Here is a 21708-nt window from a genome sequence, read left to right as displayed (position 1 = left end):
AAGATGGTATGTACACAGTGGGAACTACTGACAAGACGGTATGTACACAGTGGGAACTATTGACCAAGACGGTATGTACTCAGTGGGAACTACTGACCAAGATGGTATGTACACAGTGGGAACTACTGACCAAGATGGTATGTACACAGTGGGAACTACTGACCAAGATGGTATGTACACAGTGGGAACTACTGACTAAGATGGTATTTACTCAGTGGGAACTACTGACCAAGATGGTATGTACACAGTGGGAACTACTGACTAAGATGGTATGTACTCAGTGGGAACTACTGACCTTTATGACTGGTGTTAGGTAATGCTATAAATACGTTATCTTTCTTACAGAAACTTACAATATAAGTATTCTTCATTGTATCTTATCTTTCGTATTAGTTATATGTATTAAGTTGTATGAGAAGGGAATGTAATAATACAGGAGTAAGATAATGGTATAATAAGAGATTAGGTCATTGTTGGAGTTAAAGGTGGCGGTCGGTGGTGGTGAGGTGAGTCAACTTCCTGTGTTTCCTCCCACAATGCAACACCACCACAGAAAATGGCCGCACGGAACTAGGTGGCTGTAGGTAGGGCGTTCTTGTGTATACCATAGTTGGTGTTGATGGTGCGTGTGGGCCTCACAAGAGTGATAACACAAGTAGTCAGGAGTTGTTCATCATCGTCATCTTGGTCATCTGGTGGAGACGTCATCATAACTTCAATGTCGACACCTCGAGGGATCCACCCAAAACACAGCTGACTGATCCAGCGTCAATATTGCTTGCCATGATGGCCCCAAGTGCACAGTTACCTTGTTGTTAAGAGTAGCAGGCAGCCAAGCACTGCTAGAAGGAGGGCATCATGTCGGGTGAGGCAGTAGAGAAAGGTAATGAGGACAGTATTAAGGTAGTGGCAAGGTTCCGGCCATTGAACGACTCGGAGGAGAGAGCTGGATCCAAGTTCATCGTGACATTCCCACACAACAAAGATGACCAGCTAGTCAACATTGGGGTGAGTACCTCATGACCAGCTAGTCAACATTGGGGTGAGTACCTCATGACCAGTTAGTCAACATTGGGGTGAGTACCTCATGACCAGCTAGTCAACATTGGGATGAGTACCTCATGACTCATGACTAGCTAGTCAACATTGGGGTGAGTACCTCATGACTCATGACTAGCTAGTCAACATTGGGGTGAGTACCTCATGACTCATGACCAGCTAGTCAACATTGGGGTGAGTACCTCATGACCAGTTAGTCAACATTGGGGTGAGTACCTCATGACCAGCTAGTCAACATTGGGGTGAGTACCTTATGACCAGCTAGTCAACATTGGGATGAGTACCTCATGACCAGCTAGTCAACATTGGGATGAGTACCTCATGACCAGCTAGTCAACATTGGGATGAGTACCTCATGACCAGCTAGTCAACATTGGGGTGAGTACCTCATGACCAGTTAGTCAACATTGGGGTGAGTACCTCATGACCAGCTAGTCAGCATTGGGGTGAGTACCTCATGACCAGCTAGTCAACATTGGGGTGAGTACCTCATGACTCATGACCAGCTAGTCAACATTGGGGTGAGTACCTCATGACTCATGACCAGCTAGTCAACATTGGGGTGAGTACCTCATGACCAGCTAGTCAACATTGGGGTGAGTACCTTATGACCATCTAGTCAACATTGGGGTGAGTACCTCATGACTAGCTAGTCAACATTGGGGTGAGTACCTCATGACCAGCTAGTCAACATTGGGGTGAGTACCTCATGACTAGCTAGTCAACATTGGGGTGAGTACCTCATGACTCATGACCAGCTAGTCAACATTGGGGTGAGTACCTCATGACTCATGACCAGCTAGTCAACATTGGGGTGAGTACCTCATGACTCATGACACGACAAAGATGACCAGCTAGTCAACATTGGGGTGAGTACGTCATGACTCGTATATGGTGTGGAAGGAAATGTTTGATTATGTTATTTTGACAGTAAAGTGACGTAGACAACATTGTTGTCACTAGTTAGTTCCAGATATGTGTCTATATTGTGTACTGTTATTGTCTCCTCATCTATTGTGTCCTGTATCAATTAATGATTTATTGTTTATAGCAAAAGTTTTAGACATTAACCCTCATATGTCTGCTCATAATAGGTATCTCCATTGTATCACAGTGATAATGTATTGGTTAACAAGGACCTTCCTGGTGAAAATCTCATTTTACCAAATGTATGATAATCCCACGGTCATGGGTCAATCCGCAGGATTTTGAAAAACACAATTGTAGTATATACCGTTAACTAATATCTTATTAATTCTGTTTGCTCGTATCTTTAGTAGTTCATTTGGGGAAGATGGTGTCTTTGTTCACTAAAAAACTACATTGCAAGAGACAGAAAGTATACAGGTGATTATGGAGCCATTAGTTTGGAGCATAGTTTGAGTCATTTTAGAAAGTATTGATTGAAAATTTGTCAGCCATATAGTATTAAAACATCTGATAGTTTTGAATGGACCAAGTATTTTGTCTGATGAATACCATTGATGTCTTGCAAAGCTTAGAAATGTCAAAACCTGTTACAGATTGAGCATATCCACTTCATCTAGGTCTCCTTCAGTATTACTTGTATATCTTACTGACTCTTCAGCAATCCTCTTCAATTTTGGGAATACTTGGAGTTCATAAATACTTGTAGACTGTGACAGCAACCAGCGAATACTACCACTGAGAGGCAGTAACTAAAGGAATTGCTTAGAGATTGTCTCTTAGGTGGATGTTGTTTGAGCCCTTCATTAATGTTTCAGTAAGTCAGGACTCTTAAATATGTTGAAATCAGCACAGTGACTGCTGCTGCTGTACGTGGATGTTTGAAGAAAAGGTGAAGGAACAGCAGGTCACCATTGAATCACACAAAGCAGTAATTAAAGCTCTTCAGACTGAGGTTGATACCCTTGAAGAGCATTTAGCCCAAGCTGATATAAATCACTACCAGAGGAAGTAACTCAAGCTTAGTGGATTTGTGTGTTCATGATTGCTATGAAGTGACTTACCTTAAGCCATGTGATGGAATAGGACAATCATCAGTCTTTAGGTGAATTAGATGAACAAAATCTGCCATGATTGCAACACAGTATTGAAATTGGGTGGTTTTATTTTATTAAATAATTATTTTTATTAGAAAGTGTTATATTGACAATTTAATTTTGGACAGAATATTTGTGTTTGTATTAGGATTGGATGGTATTGCAGGGGAACTTGTTAAAGAATGGGGGGGGTGACTGTGTTGTTGATTGGTTGGTAAGGATATTCTATTTGTGCATGGTTCATGGTGAAGTGCCTGAGTATTGGCGGAATGCATGCATAGTACCATTGTACAAAGGCAAATGGGATAAAGGTGAGTGTTCAAATTACAGAGTTATAAGTTTGTTGAGTATTCCTGGGAAACTATATGGGAAGGTGAAGGCATGTACAGAGTATCAGAATGGGGAAGAGCAGTATAGTTTCAGAAGTGGTAGAGGATGTGTGGATCAGGTGTTTGCTTTGAAGAATGTATGTGAGAAATGCTATAGAAAAACATGGTTTGTATGTAGCATTTATGGATCAGGAGAAGGCATATCATAGGGTGGATAGAGATGCTTTGTGGAAAGTATTAAGAGTATATGGTGTTGGAGGTAAGTTGCTAGAAGCACAGATGTTTTTACCAAGAATGTAAGGCGTGTGTATGAATAGGAAGAGAGGAGAGTGATTGCTTCCCAGTGAATGTCCATTTGTGGCAGGGATGTGTGATGTCTCCATGGTTTAATTTGTTTATGAATGGGGTTTTTAGGGAGGTAAGTGTGAGAGTTTTGTTGAGAGGGGTGTCTTGTGGATGAGAGGGCCTACGGAAGTGAGTCGGTTGTTGTTCGCTGATGATACAGCGCTGGTGGCTGACTCATGAGAAACTGCAGAAGTTGGTGAATGAGTTTAGAAAAGTGTGTGAAAGGAGAAAGTTGAGAATAAATGTGAATAATGGCAAGGTTATTAGGTTCAGCAGGGTTGAGAGACACGTTGATTGGGATGTAAGTTTGAATGGAGAGAATTTGGAGGAAGTGAAGTGTTTTGTATATCTTAGAGTGGACTTAGCAGTGGATGGGAGTAGAAGTGAGTGACTGGGTGGGGGAGGGGGCAAAGGTTCTGGGACCGATGAAGAATGTGTGGAAGGAGAGAATGTTATCTCGGAGAGCAAAAATGGGTATATTGAAGGAATAGTGGTTCAACAATGTTTTATGGTCGTGAGGCTGGGGCTATTGATAGGGTTGTACAGAGGAGGATGGATGTGTTAGAAATGAAACGTTTGAGGACAGTATGTAGTGTGAGGTAGTTTGATCAAGTAAGTAATGAAAAGGTAAGAGAAATATATGGAAATATAGAGAGTGTGGTTGAGAGAGCAGAAGAGGGTGTTGAAATGCATTTTGGACAAATTGAGGGAATGAGTGAGGAAAGATTGACAAAGAGGATATATGCATCAGAGGTGGAGAGAACAAGAAGCAGGAGACCAAATTGGAGATGGAAGGATGGAGTGAAAAAGATTTTGAGTGATTGGAGCCTGAACATACAGGAGGGTGAGAGGCGTGCAAGGAATAGAGTGAATTGGAATGATGTGGTATACAGGGATTGATGTGCTGTCAGTGGACTGAAGCAGGGCATGTGAAGTGTCTGGGGTAAACCATGGAAAGGTCTGTGGTGCCTGGATGTGGATAGGGAGCTGTTTATGTAGAGATACGTGTTTATGAGTGGATGGCCCATTCTTCCTCTATTCCCTGGTGCTACCTCACTGATGCGGGGAAACAGCGATTATGTATGATTAGAAAAATAATGTAATATTAGGTAATATTTTCAAAGCTAACATTCAAGGATAATAGCAGCCTTGTGCTTTAGGGAATTTTTTTTCCATACAAAGCTTATGATTAGTTTTCTTTCTGTCTCACTAACATGTGGATTACTAGCATTCTATCCACAAACATACAGTCTCTCATTGTCATATGTATCACTTGACAGCACTTAACTTGCACAGCTCCTTCTTCGTAACTCTAGATTTTCCTGCGGTGAGCACTATGTGCTGGCCCTGCCTTTTAGCAAAATGGTTGGAATAGTAGATTGAAGTAGTAGGTAAGAACATTTAGGTAGGATTATTATGTAGAAGTAGTGGGTATAAGCATTAGATATTAGTAGTCATTAGGAACATTAGATAGGAGCCTCTGCAAACACTGTGCTAGACTTACCCTCTGCCAGAGGCCTGCTAAGGGTGAGGCAGTAAAGGCTGAGAAGCGGCACTGAATGTCTTTAGTTATGGAGACTTTGTTGGTTGTAGGTATGGAGACTTTGTTACCATGGCCACCCGTTTGAAGGACTTCCAATTGGAACAGGCATCAGACATATAGGTAGATAGATGGTGAAAATCATTTGAGATGAACCAGTTAAACAATGTGTGCCATCCAGATTATATAAGCAAATGTAATGAGTATGGGGGAAAGTGAAAGGATGTGTCAGTGTCATTATTATCTAGCTGGAAAAACTTCACGATTCTGTGCTTAAGAAGGACTTATAATAGACAATGTAGCTAACTTGTTACCAGAGTCCCACATTAGGAGAATAGTTATGGAGATAGACTGTATGCTGGCAGACGTTAAAACAGTTCTTAAGCCTTTGGAAGGAAATGTTTAGCAAACTCTTCATGTTCCACATAAATTGAGTACTCGAATATTCATCTTGTGTTACTGCGCATAAAGAAGCGTTTAGAGCTGATAGAAAAGGTCCAGAAGAGGGCGGTATAGTGATACTAGAATTAAGAGAGCCGAGTTACAGGGAAGGGCTGGAGGCTTTAGATTTGGCCACCTTGGAAGGGAGAAGAGTGAGGGGTGACTTGATCACAACTTTTAAGTTTTAAAACTGGTAAATGACATGACATTGAACACTTTTTTGAGAGATGTAGGGATAGAGCATTCAGGGGACATAACATGAAATTAAGCAAGAAACTTGCTAAAAAAAAAAGTACTTTATAGTATGAGTGGTGGATGAATGGAATTTGATGACAAAGGACATGTTAATGCAGATAGCTTACACAGGTTTAAGGAGTTGTATGATGATAGAAATGCTCAAGAGATGGGGTCTAGTGAGTGTAAAACTCCCTCCCTTTACAGAACAAATAGTCAATTACATGAGCTTGGATGTTCATGCTAAATGCCATTAATTACTTTTGTAATTTCATTCTGAGAATATGTATTTTGCCCAACTCCAGTGATTTTTTTTTATTTTAAGAAAAACTTGCAAGTGTATTTTAATTACTTATGGCTGTCCTTAAAGAAAATATCCTGCTCCTCTCCATGAAGTTGATTGATGTTAAAGCAAGCTTATCCCATGACACCATTCTGACTTGTATTAGATGTGTGTATATGAGGGATACAGTACATGTGAATACATCTTGGTGCAGTGCTCCCTTCTCTGTGGTTGGGACTTACTGTTGAGTCAAACACTGCTTGACGTGATTCACATAAAGGTTTTGATGAAGCGTTTGGAAATAATGTTTATTTTGCAAAGTGTGCATGAAATTAGTGAATTACAAGAGGAGGTACTTATTTTCTTAACATTTAGAAGCAGCTCAAATCTCTCCAGCACCTTGCTAGCTACTTTCATAATTAGCTTAGGATATACAGTAGAGATTTTCCAGAGTACATTAGACAAGTACTTACAAAGTTTACCGAACCAGTCAGACTGTGGGCCTTAGGACCGTGGCTTCTACAGCTTGGTTAACCATTGACTCATTTTGGTAGTGTGGTCCCATCCTGGGCTGTGGGGGTGAAGACCCTTGAAGACTTGACCAGGCTTCTAAGCATAGAGCTGCTTCTGCTGGCAAAACTGGTTAACATAGTATGTGCCTTCCTACATCGTGTACTACAGCTTTGGTTCAGCATTCTTAATTTTCGTTGGATTATTGCAAGGCGTTTGTTGGTGCTGACATTCATCTGTGGAAATTGGAAAATAAGCCTTAAAGGTTTTTCAGAGAAGTACATCAAAGAGAATGGAGGCTATGTGAGAGAAGAATTTTGTGGACACTTGTGTTGGTGTTGTTCCAACTAATAAGGGATGAAGTCATGAACATGAGGATTTTTATTTTCATTGACAAAATAACGGTTGCTGTGGGAAGGTATGCTGCCAGTATGGTTATTGGTAGCATGGATAATTTTTTTTGATAAGTGCAAAAAGCTGCTGGTTGTTCCCTGTATTTTCAAATGGAAGAAAGAATGTAAAGACCATTGAGTAATGATGCTTAATGATGTAACATTCAGCGAACACAGCAAAACAGTAGTTGCCTCATGCAGAAGGATTGCAGGCTAGATACTGCGTACCTTCAAGTCAAGGGGAGAAAACCAATAAGGATATGATTCAAGATGCTAATTCTTTCACGAATTGAATTTTGGGCCAATTCACCCCCACCTGAGGCCTCCTTCTCACTGGCAACAGAGTCACAAGAAAGTATGATCATAGGAGTTTACCTTAAATTTGCAGGGGTTGTAGGAAGAGCTAATACTCTACTACCAGAGCCCTCCCTCTCATTGGCAGTAGTCACTATATATGTTACCACAACGTCTTTCATGCTCGTTGTGCTGTAGACATAACAGGCTCACCTGGGATCAACTCATGTCAGTACTGTTTCATTCTGAAAGTGTATATTGAAAGCATGTTTATTCATGACCTGCATGTAAGAGAGGCTTCCCACCCACCAGAAGTATTCAGGAACCACTAAATCCCCCAACGCACACATGCACACACACACACACTCGCACATACACACATTCATGCATAGTGGCATTGTTAGCTGAAGTCCACTTCTGAAGGCTGTTGATGATGTGCTGAAGGGCTACAAGGTGAAGAGAGTTGTTGTTGATAGTGTTGCCTGAGGTGGAGTCATCTGCTCACTTCCAGCAGTGTTTGTGTCCTTCAGGGTATCATTTTTAAGGATGAGGAAGCATATTAGGGGTAGTGATGCAGATGTGGCTCCTTGAAAGTGGGTTGTCATATCACTTTTTAGCGGATACCAGAAACAAGGAGAGAACATTTGCAGAAGCTCAAGGAAAGGAGGAAATGACATGGGTGGAAAGAGGTTAGTGAAAATGAGTGAGCTTCGTTTAGAGGATTGTGTGAGGAGATAAAAGTAGAAAGGACAGACATAAACTAAGACCGGATTTCAGAAGGAAAGAATACTACTCTGTGGAAAGAGTTGAAATAACTGGAAAACACAAGCCAGGAAATCTTGAAAAAGATAGGCAAATGAAATTTTGTGCAGGGCCATTGAGGAGGCAGTAGATGTAGTCAGACAGGTCCATTAGAGAATCCTGTGGTAGATGAGATGAAAGATTATAGGGAAGATATTGACCAGCACAGCTTTCCAGCAATGAAAATACCAATTGTAGATATGGTAAGGGAGAGAACATTGTAAGACTGCAGGTAATAACAGAGAGATGAGGTCACTATACAGAAAGGGAAGCCTTGTTGAGGATGGTATACCTCGTGGGTACCTTGTGGAGTCTTATGGGGTCTTCACCCCTGGAGTAAGTCAGTATTGGTCTTTAGGCTGGAGGAACAAGGAGGAAAGAGAAGCCAGAGAAGGGTAGAACTTGGATTCCCATGGAGATAATCATGGAGGGAGACACAAATTCCTTGAAAATGTGCAGAACTTCTTCTGTTAACATATAACGGAGTATATGAGAACTTGGAGAGATGATGTGCCACATATATTTGACCTTGTTTTTACACCTTGCAGCATGGAAATAAAACTTATGAAGTACAATGCTCCTATTGGAAAGAATGATCATATGGTGATTGTTTATGAATATATAGTGGTGGAGGGGGATCAAAGTGGGCACAGGAACCAAGGAGGAAGTACAATTGTGTATGAATATATAGTGGTGGAGGGGGATCAAAGTGGGCACAGGAACCAAGGAGGAAGTACAATCATGGTGAATATGTGAAACTGATCAAGTTCTTACATAGTATTGATTGGGAGAAGGAGCTCTTTAATAAGAGTATGGACCAGTGCTATAGATGGGTCTGTGAAATCCATGTTTGATTTGTTCAGAGCACGGGTGCCTATGTTGTCCAATGGAGTAGGATCCCAATGGAGAGAGCTCGGTGATGTACCATGAGGCAGATATAAAAGACATTGCAGCAAGCCAGCATATTTTAGACATAAGGGCAAGGAATGAGTATTGCAAAATAAGGAGGGGAAAAGCAGAGAGATTTTGAAAGTTTTGTAGAAAAAGAAAAAGATAATCCTAAACTTGTGTTAATTCCTCAGGAGCAAAACCTCAATGAAAGACCAACTAATGACATTGAGACTCGGGGGGGGTGGGGGGTGATTCCTGAGGATGAGGAAATGTGCAAGGAGCTGATTGATAAGTTCAATAGTGTTTTCACTGTAGAGGTAAAAATGTATCAGCATTACTAAGTTGGTAGTGGGATAAAGTGTTAGAATGCGTAGTAATTGATAAGAACATCAACATCTGGTTATTAAAACAACTTGACCCACTTAAAGCCCATGGGAATGGGCTTTGATAGTGTTTTCACTGTAGAGGTAAATAATGCATCAGCATTGCTAAGTTGGTTGTGGGATTTAGTGTTAGAATGCATAGTAATTGATAGGAACATCCAACATCTGGTCATTAAAACAACTTGACCCACTTAAAGCCCATGGGAATGGGCTTTGATAGTGTTTTCACTGTAGAGGTAAATAATGCATCAGCATTACTGAGTTGTTAGCAGGATTAAGTGTTAGAATGCATAGTAATTGATAGGAACATCAACATATGGTTATTAAAACAACTTGACCCACTTAAAGCCCATGGGAATGGTGAAACATTTTGGAAATCATAACCACAAACATAATAATTTTGTTTAGCAGCTTGTTCTATAATCTCTGGCCTTTATCAGCATAATAGGGGAAAATAAACATAAAAGTTGAAAAGTAGTCATTAGGTAGTTAACGGATAAATCAGTAATTTTATTATATTTTATATTTTGCTTTGTCACTGTCTCCCGCGTTAGCGAGGTAGCGCAAGGAAACAGACGAAAGAATGGCCCAACCGATCCACATACACATGTATATACATACATGTCCACACACGCAAATATACATACCTATACATCTCGATGTACACATGTATATATACACACAGACATATACATATATACACATGTACCTAATTCATACTGTCTGCCTTTATTTATTCCCATCGCCACCTCGCCACACATGGAATCACAATCCCCTCCCCCTCATGTGTGCGAGGTAGCGCTAGGATAAGATAACAAAGGCCCCATTCGTTCACACTCAGTCTCTAGCTGTCATGTAATAATGCACCGAAACCACAGCTCCCTTTCCACATCCAGGCCCCACAGAACTTTCCATGATTTACCCCAGACGCTTCACATGCCCTGGTTCAATCCATTGACAGCACGTCGACCCCGGTATACCACATCGTTCCAATGCACTCTATTCCTTGCATGTCTTTCACCCTCCTGCATGTTCAGGCCCCGATCACTCAAAATCTTTTTCACTCCATCTTTCCACCTCCAATTTGGTCTCCCACTTCTCCTCATTCTCTCCACCTCTGACACATATATCCTCTTGGTCTATCTTTCCTCACTCATTCTCTCCATGTAACCAAACCATTTCAAAACACCCTCTTCTGCTTTCTCAACCACACTCTTTTTATTTCCACACATCTCTCTTACCCTTACATTACTTACTCGATCAAACCACCTCACACCACATATTGTCCTCAAACATCTCATTTCCAGCACATCCACCCTCCTGCCCACATCTCTATCCATAGCCCACGCCTCGCAGCCATACAACATTGTTGGAACTACTATTCCTTCAAACATACCCATTTTTGCTTTCTGAGATAATGTTCTCCACTTCCAAACATTCTTCAAGTCTCCCAGAATTTTCGCCTCCTCCCCCACCCTATGATTCACTTCCGCTTCCATGGTTCCATCCGCTGCCAGATCTACTCCCAGATATGTAAAACACTTTACTTCCTCCAGTTTTTCTCCATTCAAACTTACCTCCAATTGACTTGACCCTCAACCCTACTGTACCTAATAACCTTGCTCTTATTCACATTTACTCTTAGCTTTCTTCTTTCACACACTTTACCAAACTCAGTCACCAGCTTCTGCAGTTTCTCACATGAATCAGCCACCAGCGCTGTATCATCAGCGAACAACAACTGACTCACTTCCCAAGCTCTCTCATCCACAACGGACTGCATACTTGCCCCTCTTTCCAAAACTCTTACATTCACCTCCCTAACAACCCCATCCATAAACAAATTAAACAACCATGGAGACATCACACACCCCTGCTGCAAACCTTCATTCACTGAGAACCAATCACTCTCCTCTCTTCCTCTACGTACACATGCCTTACATCCTCGATAAAAACTTTTCACTGCTTCTGACAACTTGCCTCCCACACCATATATTCTTAATACCTTCCACAGAGCATCTCTATCAACTCTATCATATGCCTTCTCCAGATCCATTAATGCTACATACAAATCCATTTGCTTTTCTAAGTATTTCTCACATACATTCTTCAAAGCAAACACCTGATCCACACATCCTCTACCACTTCTGAAACCACACTGCTCTTCCCCAATCTGATGCTCTGTACATGCCTTCACCCTCTCAATCAATACCCTCCCATATAATTTACCAGGAATACTCAACAAACTTATACATCTGTAATTTGAGCACTCACTCTTATCCCCTTTGCCTTTATACAATGGCACTATGCAAGCATTCCGCCAATCCTCAGGCACCTCACCATGAATCATACATACATTAAATAACCTTACCAACCAGTCAACAATACAGTCACCCCTTTTTTAATAAATTCCACTGCAATACCATCCAAACCTGCTGCCTTGCTGGCTTTCATCTTCCGCAAAGCTTTTACTACCTCTTCTCTGTTTACCAAATCATCTTCCCTAACCCTCTCACTTTGCACACCACCTCGACCAAAACACCCTATATCTGCCACTCTATCATCAAACACATTCAACAAACCTTCAAAATACTCACCCATCTCCTTCTCACATCACCACTACTTGTTATCACCTCCCCATGAGCCCCCTTCACTGAAGTTCCCATTTGCTCCCTTGTCTTACGCACTTTACCTCCTTCCAAAACATCTTTTTATTCTCCCTTAAATTTAATGATACTCTCTCACCCCAACTCTCCTTTGCCGTCTTTTTCATCTCTTGCACCTTTCTCTTGATCAAGACCTCTTGCCTCTTTCTTTTATACATCTCCCACTCATTTGCATTTTTTCCCTGCAAAAATCGTCCAAATGCCTCTCTCTTCTCTTTCACTAATAATCTTACTTCTTCATCCCACCACTCACTTCCCTTTCTAATCAACCCACCTCCCACGCTTCTCATGCCACAAGCATCTTTTGTGCAAGCCATCACTGCTTCCCTAAATACATCCCATTCCTCCCCCACTCCCCTTACCTCCTTTGTTCTTACCTTTTTCCATTCTGTACTCAGTCTCTCCTGGTACTTCCTCACACAAGTCTCCTTCCCAAGCTCACTTACTCTCACCACTCTCTTCACCCTAACATTCTCTCTTCTTTTCTGAAAATCCCTACAAATCTTCACCTTTGCCTCCACAAGATAATGATTAGACATCCCTCCAGTTGCACCTCTCAGCACATTAACATCCAAAAGTCTCTCTTTCGTGTGCCTATCAATTAACACGTATTCCAATAATGCTCTCTGGCCATCTCTCCTACTTACATACGTATACTTATGTATATCTCGCTTTTTAAACCAGGTATTCCCAATCACCAGTCCTTTTTCAGCACATAAATCTACAAGCTCTTCACCATTTCCATTTACAACACTGAACACCCCATGTATACCAATTATGCTCTCAACTGCCACAATACTCACCTTTGCATTCAAATCACCCATCACTATAACCTGGTTTTGTGCATCAAGACCACTAACACACTCATTCAACTGCTCCCAAAACACTTGCCTTTCATGATCTTTCTTCTCATGCCCAGGTGCATATGTACCTGGGCATGAGGTACCCACCCATTTCTCTCCATCAACTTTCAATTTCACCCATAGCAATCTAGAATTTACTTTCTTACACTCTATCACATACTCCCACCACTCCTGTTTCAGGAGTAGTGCTACTCCTTCCCTTGCTCTTGTTCTCTCACTAACCCCTGACTTTACTCCCAAGACATTCCCAAACCACTCTTCCCCTTTACCCTTGAGCTTCGTTTCACTCAGAGCCAAAACATCCAGGTTCCTTTACTCAAGCATACTACCTATATCTCCTTTTTTCTCATCTTGGTTACATCCACACACATTTAGACACCCCAATCTGAGCTTTCGAGGAGAATGAGCTCTCCCCGCGTGACTTCTTGTGTTTCCCCTTTTAGAAAGTTAAAATACAAGGAGGGGAGGGTTTCTGGCCTCCCACTTCCATCCCCTTTAGTCGCCTTCTACGACACATGAGGAATGCATGGGAAGTATTCTTTCTCCCCTATCCCCAGGGATAAATCAGTAATATGATGACTAAAACGCAAGAGTTAAACAGTGCATGAGTTAAATGGCTACCGACTATATGTAATATGTCTGTGGATTGAATGTAAAAACATGTTATGTTCTGAGCTGCTTACAGAAGTCGGTTCACCAAAACTGGGCTATATATGTAAATATGGGGAGATAAAACTTATCACAGGATTGTGGTACATCTGTAACTTGCTTACAAAAAAAAGTCCAAGCTCAAGTTTCATACAAATGGACTATTAGTGAGGGAAAAAATGGAAAACTAGACACTGACATGTAAAGGCATTGTAGGTGGTTATTTAAACCCATGATAGATACTTCTTGAATTCTTAGTTTGGTGGACTAATGTATTGAACTTGCAAAACCTATGCTTTGAAGATCCTTGGCAACTTCTCTAGTGGTTTAGGTGGACAATTCAAATGGACTAACATAGTGAACCTCCAGAAACCTATACTTTGGAGACCTTTAGCAACTTCTCTAGTGGTTTATATGGACACTTCAAATGGATTAGTGTAGTGAACCTCCCAAAACATGTGCTTCGGAGACCTTTAGCAACTTTTCAAATGGATTGGATGGACACTTAAAATCAAGGATGGGGATTTTATTATTTGGAGGATTGTGTTCCTTGGGCCCTTGGATAGTGATGCAAGTATTCTTATCTACAAAGGGAGCTGTTGGTTTGGTCACTTTTCTCATCTCCATGAATGAATTACTTTGTTTTTTTTTTCTTTAACGAACAAAAGCTCTTTTAAAATACTGTTTCTCATGGTTTGTATAAAAGGCCCTCTTCCAGCCATGTTGCAGTTTTTTCCAAGGAGTATTCACTTCCAAGATAGATGCTTTATTGAGGAAAGACTACACCAGCAGAAATCTGCATTGCAAAGGAGGCTTTCAAGTGGATTCTTTCCTTAGGAGTTGCACACTAGGTGTATCTCTTTTCCACCAGACCCAGTTAATTGCAACAGACATTTTTTACTTGAATAGGAACCATATTTATATTTTTCCCCCAATATATCTTTTGGGAATAGTTCTTCTAAAAGTAGTTTGTTTTCAGGGTTTAATAATGTTGGAAACCATAAAGTGGGATGTTCAACCTTGGTACCAGAGACAACATAAGCTTTGCCTCACCTTGGTTTATACTTTATGCTTTTGTAGACCATCGCAGCTTTTCATAGGATCCCAACCTCAGAGAGCTGGTTTCTGGAATTTACGCATGAATTTTCCCAAATCCTTTCTCAAGCTGAAGTTTGGAGAAAGCCTGACATGACTATTCATATAGCATTCATCCTTCTGCTCAGAACAGAATCCTTCAGTCTAGAAGGCCTCTCTGCCTCTCCTTGAGGAATTGGAGTTTGGAGAATGCCTGACATGACTATTCATATAGCATTCATCCTTCTGCTCAGAATAGAATCATTCAGTCTAGAAGGCCTCTCTGCCTCTCCTTGAGGAATTGGTTGTCTCATGTAACTGAATCCTTACGTTTGGAGTTCTTCTCCAGCCTTTTTCACGATGAAGAATAAGGCAAGTAGTACTTGTAGAAGAGTACCCATGAAGGATCCCTATATCTGGGTTTTGGTATTGATTTACTGGTTCCTGTTCAGGATAAACCTTTCTAGTATTTCACATTGAGGTGACCAGTTGTGTCTCCAGTACAACCCAAGTGGGAACTCTCTGATGTTTAGACATTGTATAGCTGACAGTTTAGTTCTGTGTTTTCCTTTGAAATTTTTTTTTTTCGTTATAGCCACAGGATCTAGGATAGTTGCTAAGTTACATGCTTAGCTCATATGCAAGACTTCTGTTTGATGACAACCTTTAATATGGTAGGCTTGATCTTTGCTGACATTCGCAACAAAAAGAAAAAACACTAATGATATACGTGTCCTTGATGTCTGTTGGACCACTAGTCCCTACTACCCAGTTGGAGACCTTCTGTCACTCCCTACATTACCCACATATTTTATATATGTTGTTGCTCTGAAGGAATTTTCTTCTTTCTTGAACGTTGCTCTGAAGGAATTTTCTTTCTTGAAACTTTATATAGCCCCTTTATGTAGTGTACATATTATTTATATGTAAAGCTATATATGTTCTGTTGTATGCATTGTATATATAATGTATGAAGTAATTCTGACACCCAATACATCTAGTAACATTGTACAGAGGTACCTATTGATAGAACTAGGATACCATTCCCTATTTTTTTTATGAAATAAAGAGCTGAAATTGAAAATTGATGATATTATTCAAGGTGCTCAGTCTTTCATGAATTAAGTATCACTTTATTCTAACATCACCTGACAAGATATGTGGTATGTGAAAGGGCTGAATTAGAAATTGTTCTGAAATCTTTCATAGCCCATATTAATGTGTGAAGAAAGTAACAACTTTGAATGGCTGAAATCTGAGGCTGTACTCCCAGGAGTGCAGGTGGGAGAGGTAATATCACCATTTGCACTTGGAAAAGGAAAGTAACTCCTACTGGCACAACAGGCATGGAAGATGGTGGAATACCACCTTTGATATCAAAAGGTGTGATGTGCACTAAAAGAGGGGACATTTTGCACTCAAAACATTTCAGCACCTTGTCTGGTGTCATCAGAAACAGTATAGGATGCACAGTGGAAAAGTTCAAGTCCCCTGGACAAGTATTTACAAAGTGTACCAGACCAGCGAGGCTGTGGCAGATATGTGGGTTTGTGGGCTGCAGCTTCCGCTAGTTTGGTCACAATGACTCAACCTAACAGCCTGGGCCTGGTCTGGGCTGTTGGGGTGGAATAGCCTTGAAGACTTCACCAGATATGAATGCAGAATTAACCCCTTTGTGTCATTAAGTCTTGAGAGACATGGCCAATTTGCTTCATTATTTTTGAGACTTTTAACTTCTCCAGCTAGTATAGAGGGAATATTTTTAGTTTTCCCTGAAGTCGTGAAATACTTCTAAGCAAAGATTATTGCCGTATGGATGAATCCCCTTACCATCTCACTTAGCTTTTTTTTTCCAACTTTGTGAATCTCAAAATTTTTAAAATTTTATGAAAAATGCGTTGATTAAAATAATTTTGGAGATATTCATATGACTGTAGAAAATTACATCAGCAGTACATTTCATCCACTGCTATCACTCTGATAATGTTTCAGTATTGCAGGTGTGTCAGCACAGTGCTCAGTGCATTGCAGGATAAGGCCTGAGTATTAAGTGACTTACCTCTGTGTATGATATTTTAATTGACTTACCTCTGTGTATGTTATTTATTTTATCTGCATCGAAAAATTGACTAATTACTTTTGTGTTGCAATTAGTGCAATTCATTGATAATTTTTTCATAGGCTGCAAAATTTAAAAGTTTGTAAAACTACCAGCTATTTCTAGTCAGATATTGTTGTGAAAGTCATGTGGGTTATGGCAACATTGCATCCATTTTTGCAAGAAGCACCTTCCCCTGCCTCGTTTTGGTCAACTTTCAAAGTTGAAAGAGTCAGTATCCACAAAATCAGTAATTCATGGTCACAGATGCATGGTCCCTAAACTCTACCAAAAAAGTCACTCAGCTTTTCTCCCAAGAAAGCTCATGAAAATTTGTCTGCCGTGGCTAGATGATGATTGTGGTGAAAAATTATCATAGCCTCTCAACTCTGCAACCACCCAAATAGAGATAGGAAACATTATGCCCATATTTGTGTGATGGTTGCCTCTTGTGTGGAAGATACAGGGGGTTAATGGTTCTTCATGCTAGAGCTCACAATATGAAGTTGACCTTTACTCTAGCATTTCTTAGAAACCATTTGTTGGAGAAAATCAGCACATAGGGGCCTTTTGTGTTTGTATCCCATCTTTGTCAGGAAGGGCTTAAGCTTAGATGTTGTGCATCTGTGCTTTGTGAATCTGTATTTTTTCTTTCAGGAGAAACAGATAATAGTTATGTTCATGATTTATCAGTGAAGGTAATTTTTTTGGTTTGTCTTGGGTAAAAGTTTCCTCCAAATCCTTCAGCTACATATGAGTATGATGTTATGCTTGTAGCACATAGAACAGAGGACAGAAATTTAGGTTTTCAGACTCCTTTTCAGTCCAAGTTGTTTTGCTAGCATTTTTTTCTGTGTTGTCTTTCCCCTTCCCAGTCTATCTCCCCACCCCTTTTTTCCCCATGTACAAACTGCCACTGCCTTTTATTTGATGTCCATGACCTCTGAATATTGATTTGTAAGTAGCCTGGAGGACTGGACAGGTGGAGAATGAAAGTGTTTCCTTACCAGAAATACAGAGACTTGGAATGTCTTAACTCGATTATTTCCAGAGAGTATCCTTGAGAATATACCTCATGCTTGCAAGACACCCCTTTGGAAAGAAAGTTTTTCAAATTTCAAAACCTGCAATTCTCTTGATGTCAGTCACCATATGCTCTTTTCCCTTTCCTTTTAGATGGATTACCTGTACAGTTTTGTTTGAATCTTCTCGGTCAAAAAAGAAGCTGCTCTGTCAGAAAGCTTTTCTGATAGACTTTGTTTTCCACAGGGCAAAGTGTATCAGTTTGACAACATCTTAAAGCCAAATGTAACTCAAGAAAAAGTCTACAACACTGCTGCCAGAGATATTGTTAAAGGTAAGGATCACTCCTTTATTGTTGCAGTAATAGTTTAATTCTTTTAGTTATGACATAAGCCTTTTCACTGAATGGAGACTTGTAAAATAATGGAAGGGTTGAAAATGATTTAATGGTAAGTTGACTAATTGTATGTTGTCAATCTTATGTAGTTAGCAAAGGTTCAAGATAGAATCTTTTTTGACATTCAAAAGGCTGTACTTTATGTTGGGAAACCTAATGTGAAAGATGCATACCTTGCATTTATTAGTATGTTTCAGAGATCTGTTATTGATCTATTTACCCTTTTTTTTTTTTTTTTTTTTTTTTTTCCCCCAAGAAACACTTTTCTGAGCATAAACAGGCTAAGCTAAGGGCTTTCATCCCACCATCGTTCCTTGTATTTCAGTTTTGGTTCAATTTCCTTCTATAGGTATTACTTTGGTTTTTGCTCCCGAGAGCTGGCTGCTTGTGTGCCCCCACCACAAGCTAGACCACGCAGTACTCAGTTCTAGACAAATTGTTGTTTCACATGATTATTGTGTGGCCCTTAGCAACTCAAAGATGGACTGTTTTGATAACTGTTTCTTCCCAACAACTTGAAGCTGTGGAACTCTCTGCCTTTTCATGTCTTTCCCAATAACTATGACCTGACATATTTTAAAAGACAGCTTTTTCAATTCCTCCAAAATTCCTTTCATAATCCTCTCTGTATTTCCACTAAGGCCTGGCTTTGATGTGGACTTTTTTCTGTGACTGGAGCTTCCAACTTGAAAAAAAAATCCTTGATACTGTATAGTATACCAACTTAAGAAAAAAGTCTTTATCGAGGATGTAAGGCATGTGTGCATGTAGGAAGAGAGGAAAGTGATTGGTTCTCAGTGAATGTAGGTTTGCGGCAGGGGTGCGTGATGTCTCCATGGTTGTTTAATTTGTTTATGGATAGGGTTATTAGGGAGGAGAATACAAGAGTTTTGGAAAGAGGGGCAAGTATGCAGTCTGTTGTGGATGAGAGAGCTCGGGAAGTGAGTCGGTTGTTGTTTGCTGATGATACAGCGCTGGTGGCTGATTCATGTGAGAAACTGCAGAAGCTGGTGACTGCGTTTGGTAAGGTGTGTGAAAGAAGAAAGTTGAGAGTAAATGTGAATAAGAGCAAGGTTATTAGGTACAGTAGGGTTGAGGGTCAAGTCAGTTGGGAGGTAAGTTTGAATGGAGAAAAACTGGAGGAAGTGAAGTGTTTTAGATATCTGGGAGTGGATCTGGGAGAGGATGGAACCATGGAAGCAGAAGTGAATCATAGGGTGGGGGAGGGGGCGAAAATTCTGGGAGCCTTGAAGAATGTGTGGAAGTCGAGAACATTATCTCCGAAAGCAAAAATGGGTATGTTTGAAGGAATAGTGGTTCCAACAATGTTGTATGGTTGCGAGGCATGGGCTATGGATAGAGTTGTGCGCAGGAGGGTGGATGTGCTGGAAATGAGATGTTTGAGGACAATATGTGGTGTGAGGTGGTTTGATCGAGTAAGTAATGTAAGGGTAAGAGAGATGTGTGGTAATAAAAAGAGTGTGGTTGAGAGAACAGAAGAGTGTGTTTTGAAATGGTTTGGTCACATGGAGAGAATGAGTGAGGAAAGATTGGCCAAGAGGATATATGTGTCAGAGGTGGAGGGAATGAGGAGAAGTGGGAGACCAAATTGGAGGTGGAAAGATGGAGTGAAAAAGATTTTGAGTGATCGTGACCTGAACATGCAGGAGGGTGAAAGGCGTGCAAAGAATAGAGTGAATTGGAAGGATGTGGTGTACCAGGTTCGATGTGCTGTCAATGGATTGAATCGGGGCATGTGAAGCATCTGGGGTAAACCATGGAAAGTTGTGTGGGGCCTGGATGTGGAAAGGGAGCTGTGGTTTCGGTGCATTATTACATGACAGCTAGAGACTGAGTGTGAATGAATGTGCCCTTTGTTGTCTTTTCCTAGCACTACCTCGCACACATGAGGGGGGAGGGGGTTGTTATTCCATGTGTGGCGGGGTGGCGATGGGAATGAATAAAGTCAGACAGTATGCATTATGTACATTTTTATATATGTATATGTCTGTGTGTGTATATATATATGTATACATTGAGATGTATAGGTATGTATATTTGCATGTGTGGACGTGTATGTATATACATGTGTATGTGGGTGGGTTGGGCCATTCTTTCGTCTGTTTCCTTGCGCTACCTTGCTAATGCGGGAGACAGCGACAAAGCAAAATAAAATGAATAAATAAATAAGAAAAAAGAAATCCTTGTTACTGCCTAGTATAACACTGGAGTATATCCTGTTGCTAGCAGGAAAGTTGGCTTCAGTTTTCTTGTTAAAGTCTATATTTGCCCTTTTCATATCTTTTATATAGGAGTATCAGAGTTTACTTTTCAAAAGCATCACCTTGAATTTTTAGAAAATTTTGAATATGCCATATGTGGGCATAATTTTTTTCTGTGATATATATTTGCATTTGTAGAGTGATATAGGTAAAACTGAAAGTGGATGCAGAGAGATGGATGATTATTGGTGCATATGCACCTGGGCGTGAGAAGAAAGATCAAGAGAGGCAAGTGTTTTGGGAGCAGCTGAATGTGTATGTCAGTAGTTTTGATGCACGAGACCAGTTTATAGTGATGGGTGATTTGAATGCAAAGGTGAGTAATGTGGCAGTTGAGGGAATAATTGGTGTACATGGGGTGTTCAGTGTTGTAAATTGAAATGTTGAAAAGCTTGTAGATTTATGTGCTGAAAAAGGACTGGCAATTGGGAATACCTGGTTTAAAAAGAGAGATATACATAAGTATACATATGTAAGTAGGAGAGATGGCCAGAGAGCGTTATTGGATTGTGTTAACTAATAGGCGCATGAAAGAGAGACTTTTGGATGTTAATGTGCTGAGAGGTGCAACTGGTGGGATGTCTGATCATTATCTGTGGAGGCGAAGGTGAAGAGTCGTAGAGGTTTTCATAAAAGAAGAGAATGTTGGGGTGAAGAGAGTGGTGAGAGTAAGTGAACTTGGGAAGGAGACTTATTTGAGGAAGTACCAGGAGAGACTGAGTACAGAATGGAAAAAGGTGAGAAAAAAGGAGGTAAGGGGAGTTGGGGAGGAGTGGGATGTATTTAGGGAAGCAGTGATGGCTTGTGCAAAAGATGCCTGTGGCAGGAGAAGCGTAGGAGGTTGGCAGACTAGAAAGGGTAGTGAGTGGTGGGATGAAGAAGTAAGATTATTAGTGAAAGAGAAGAGAGAGGCATTTGGACGATTTTTGTAGGGAAATAATGCAAATGAGTGGGAGATGTATAAAAGAAAGAGGCAGGAGGTCAAGAGAAAGGTGCAAGAGGCAAAAAAGAGGGCAAATGAAAGTTGGGGTGAGAGAGTATCATTAAATTTTAGGGAGAATAAAAAGATGTTTTGGAAGGAGTTAAATAAAGTGCGTAAGACAAGGGAACAAATGGGAACATCAGTGAAGG

The 21708-nt window shown here is 40.6% G+C and overlaps 1 protein-coding gene across 1 annotated transcript in view; it reads left to right on the top strand.

Annotated features, from left to right (window-relative positions):
• Positions 1-529: 529 nt before the first annotated feature.
• Positions 530-21708, top strand: part of LOC139750933 (kinesin heavy chain-like) — a 442650-nt gene continuing 421471 nt past the window's right edge. The window contains exons 1-2 of the mRNA XM_071665845.1: positions 530-1008; positions 18145-18232. Coding sequence (XP_071521946.1) covers positions 859-1008; positions 18145-18232 — 238 coding nt within the window. The 5' untranslated portion in view covers positions 530-858. The remainder of the gene's footprint in view (positions 1009-18144; positions 18233-21708) is intronic.

The sequence above is a fragment of the Panulirus ornatus genome, chromosome 10, assembly GCF_036320965.1.
Source record: "Panulirus ornatus isolate Po-2019 chromosome 10, ASM3632096v1, whole genome shotgun sequence".
In the NCBI taxonomy this organism is placed as follows: domain Eukaryota; kingdom Metazoa; phylum Arthropoda; class Malacostraca; order Decapoda; family Palinuridae; genus Panulirus; species Panulirus ornatus.
Note: the sequence above shows the minus strand (reverse complement) of the source record. Positions and strands in the feature narration are given on the sequence as shown.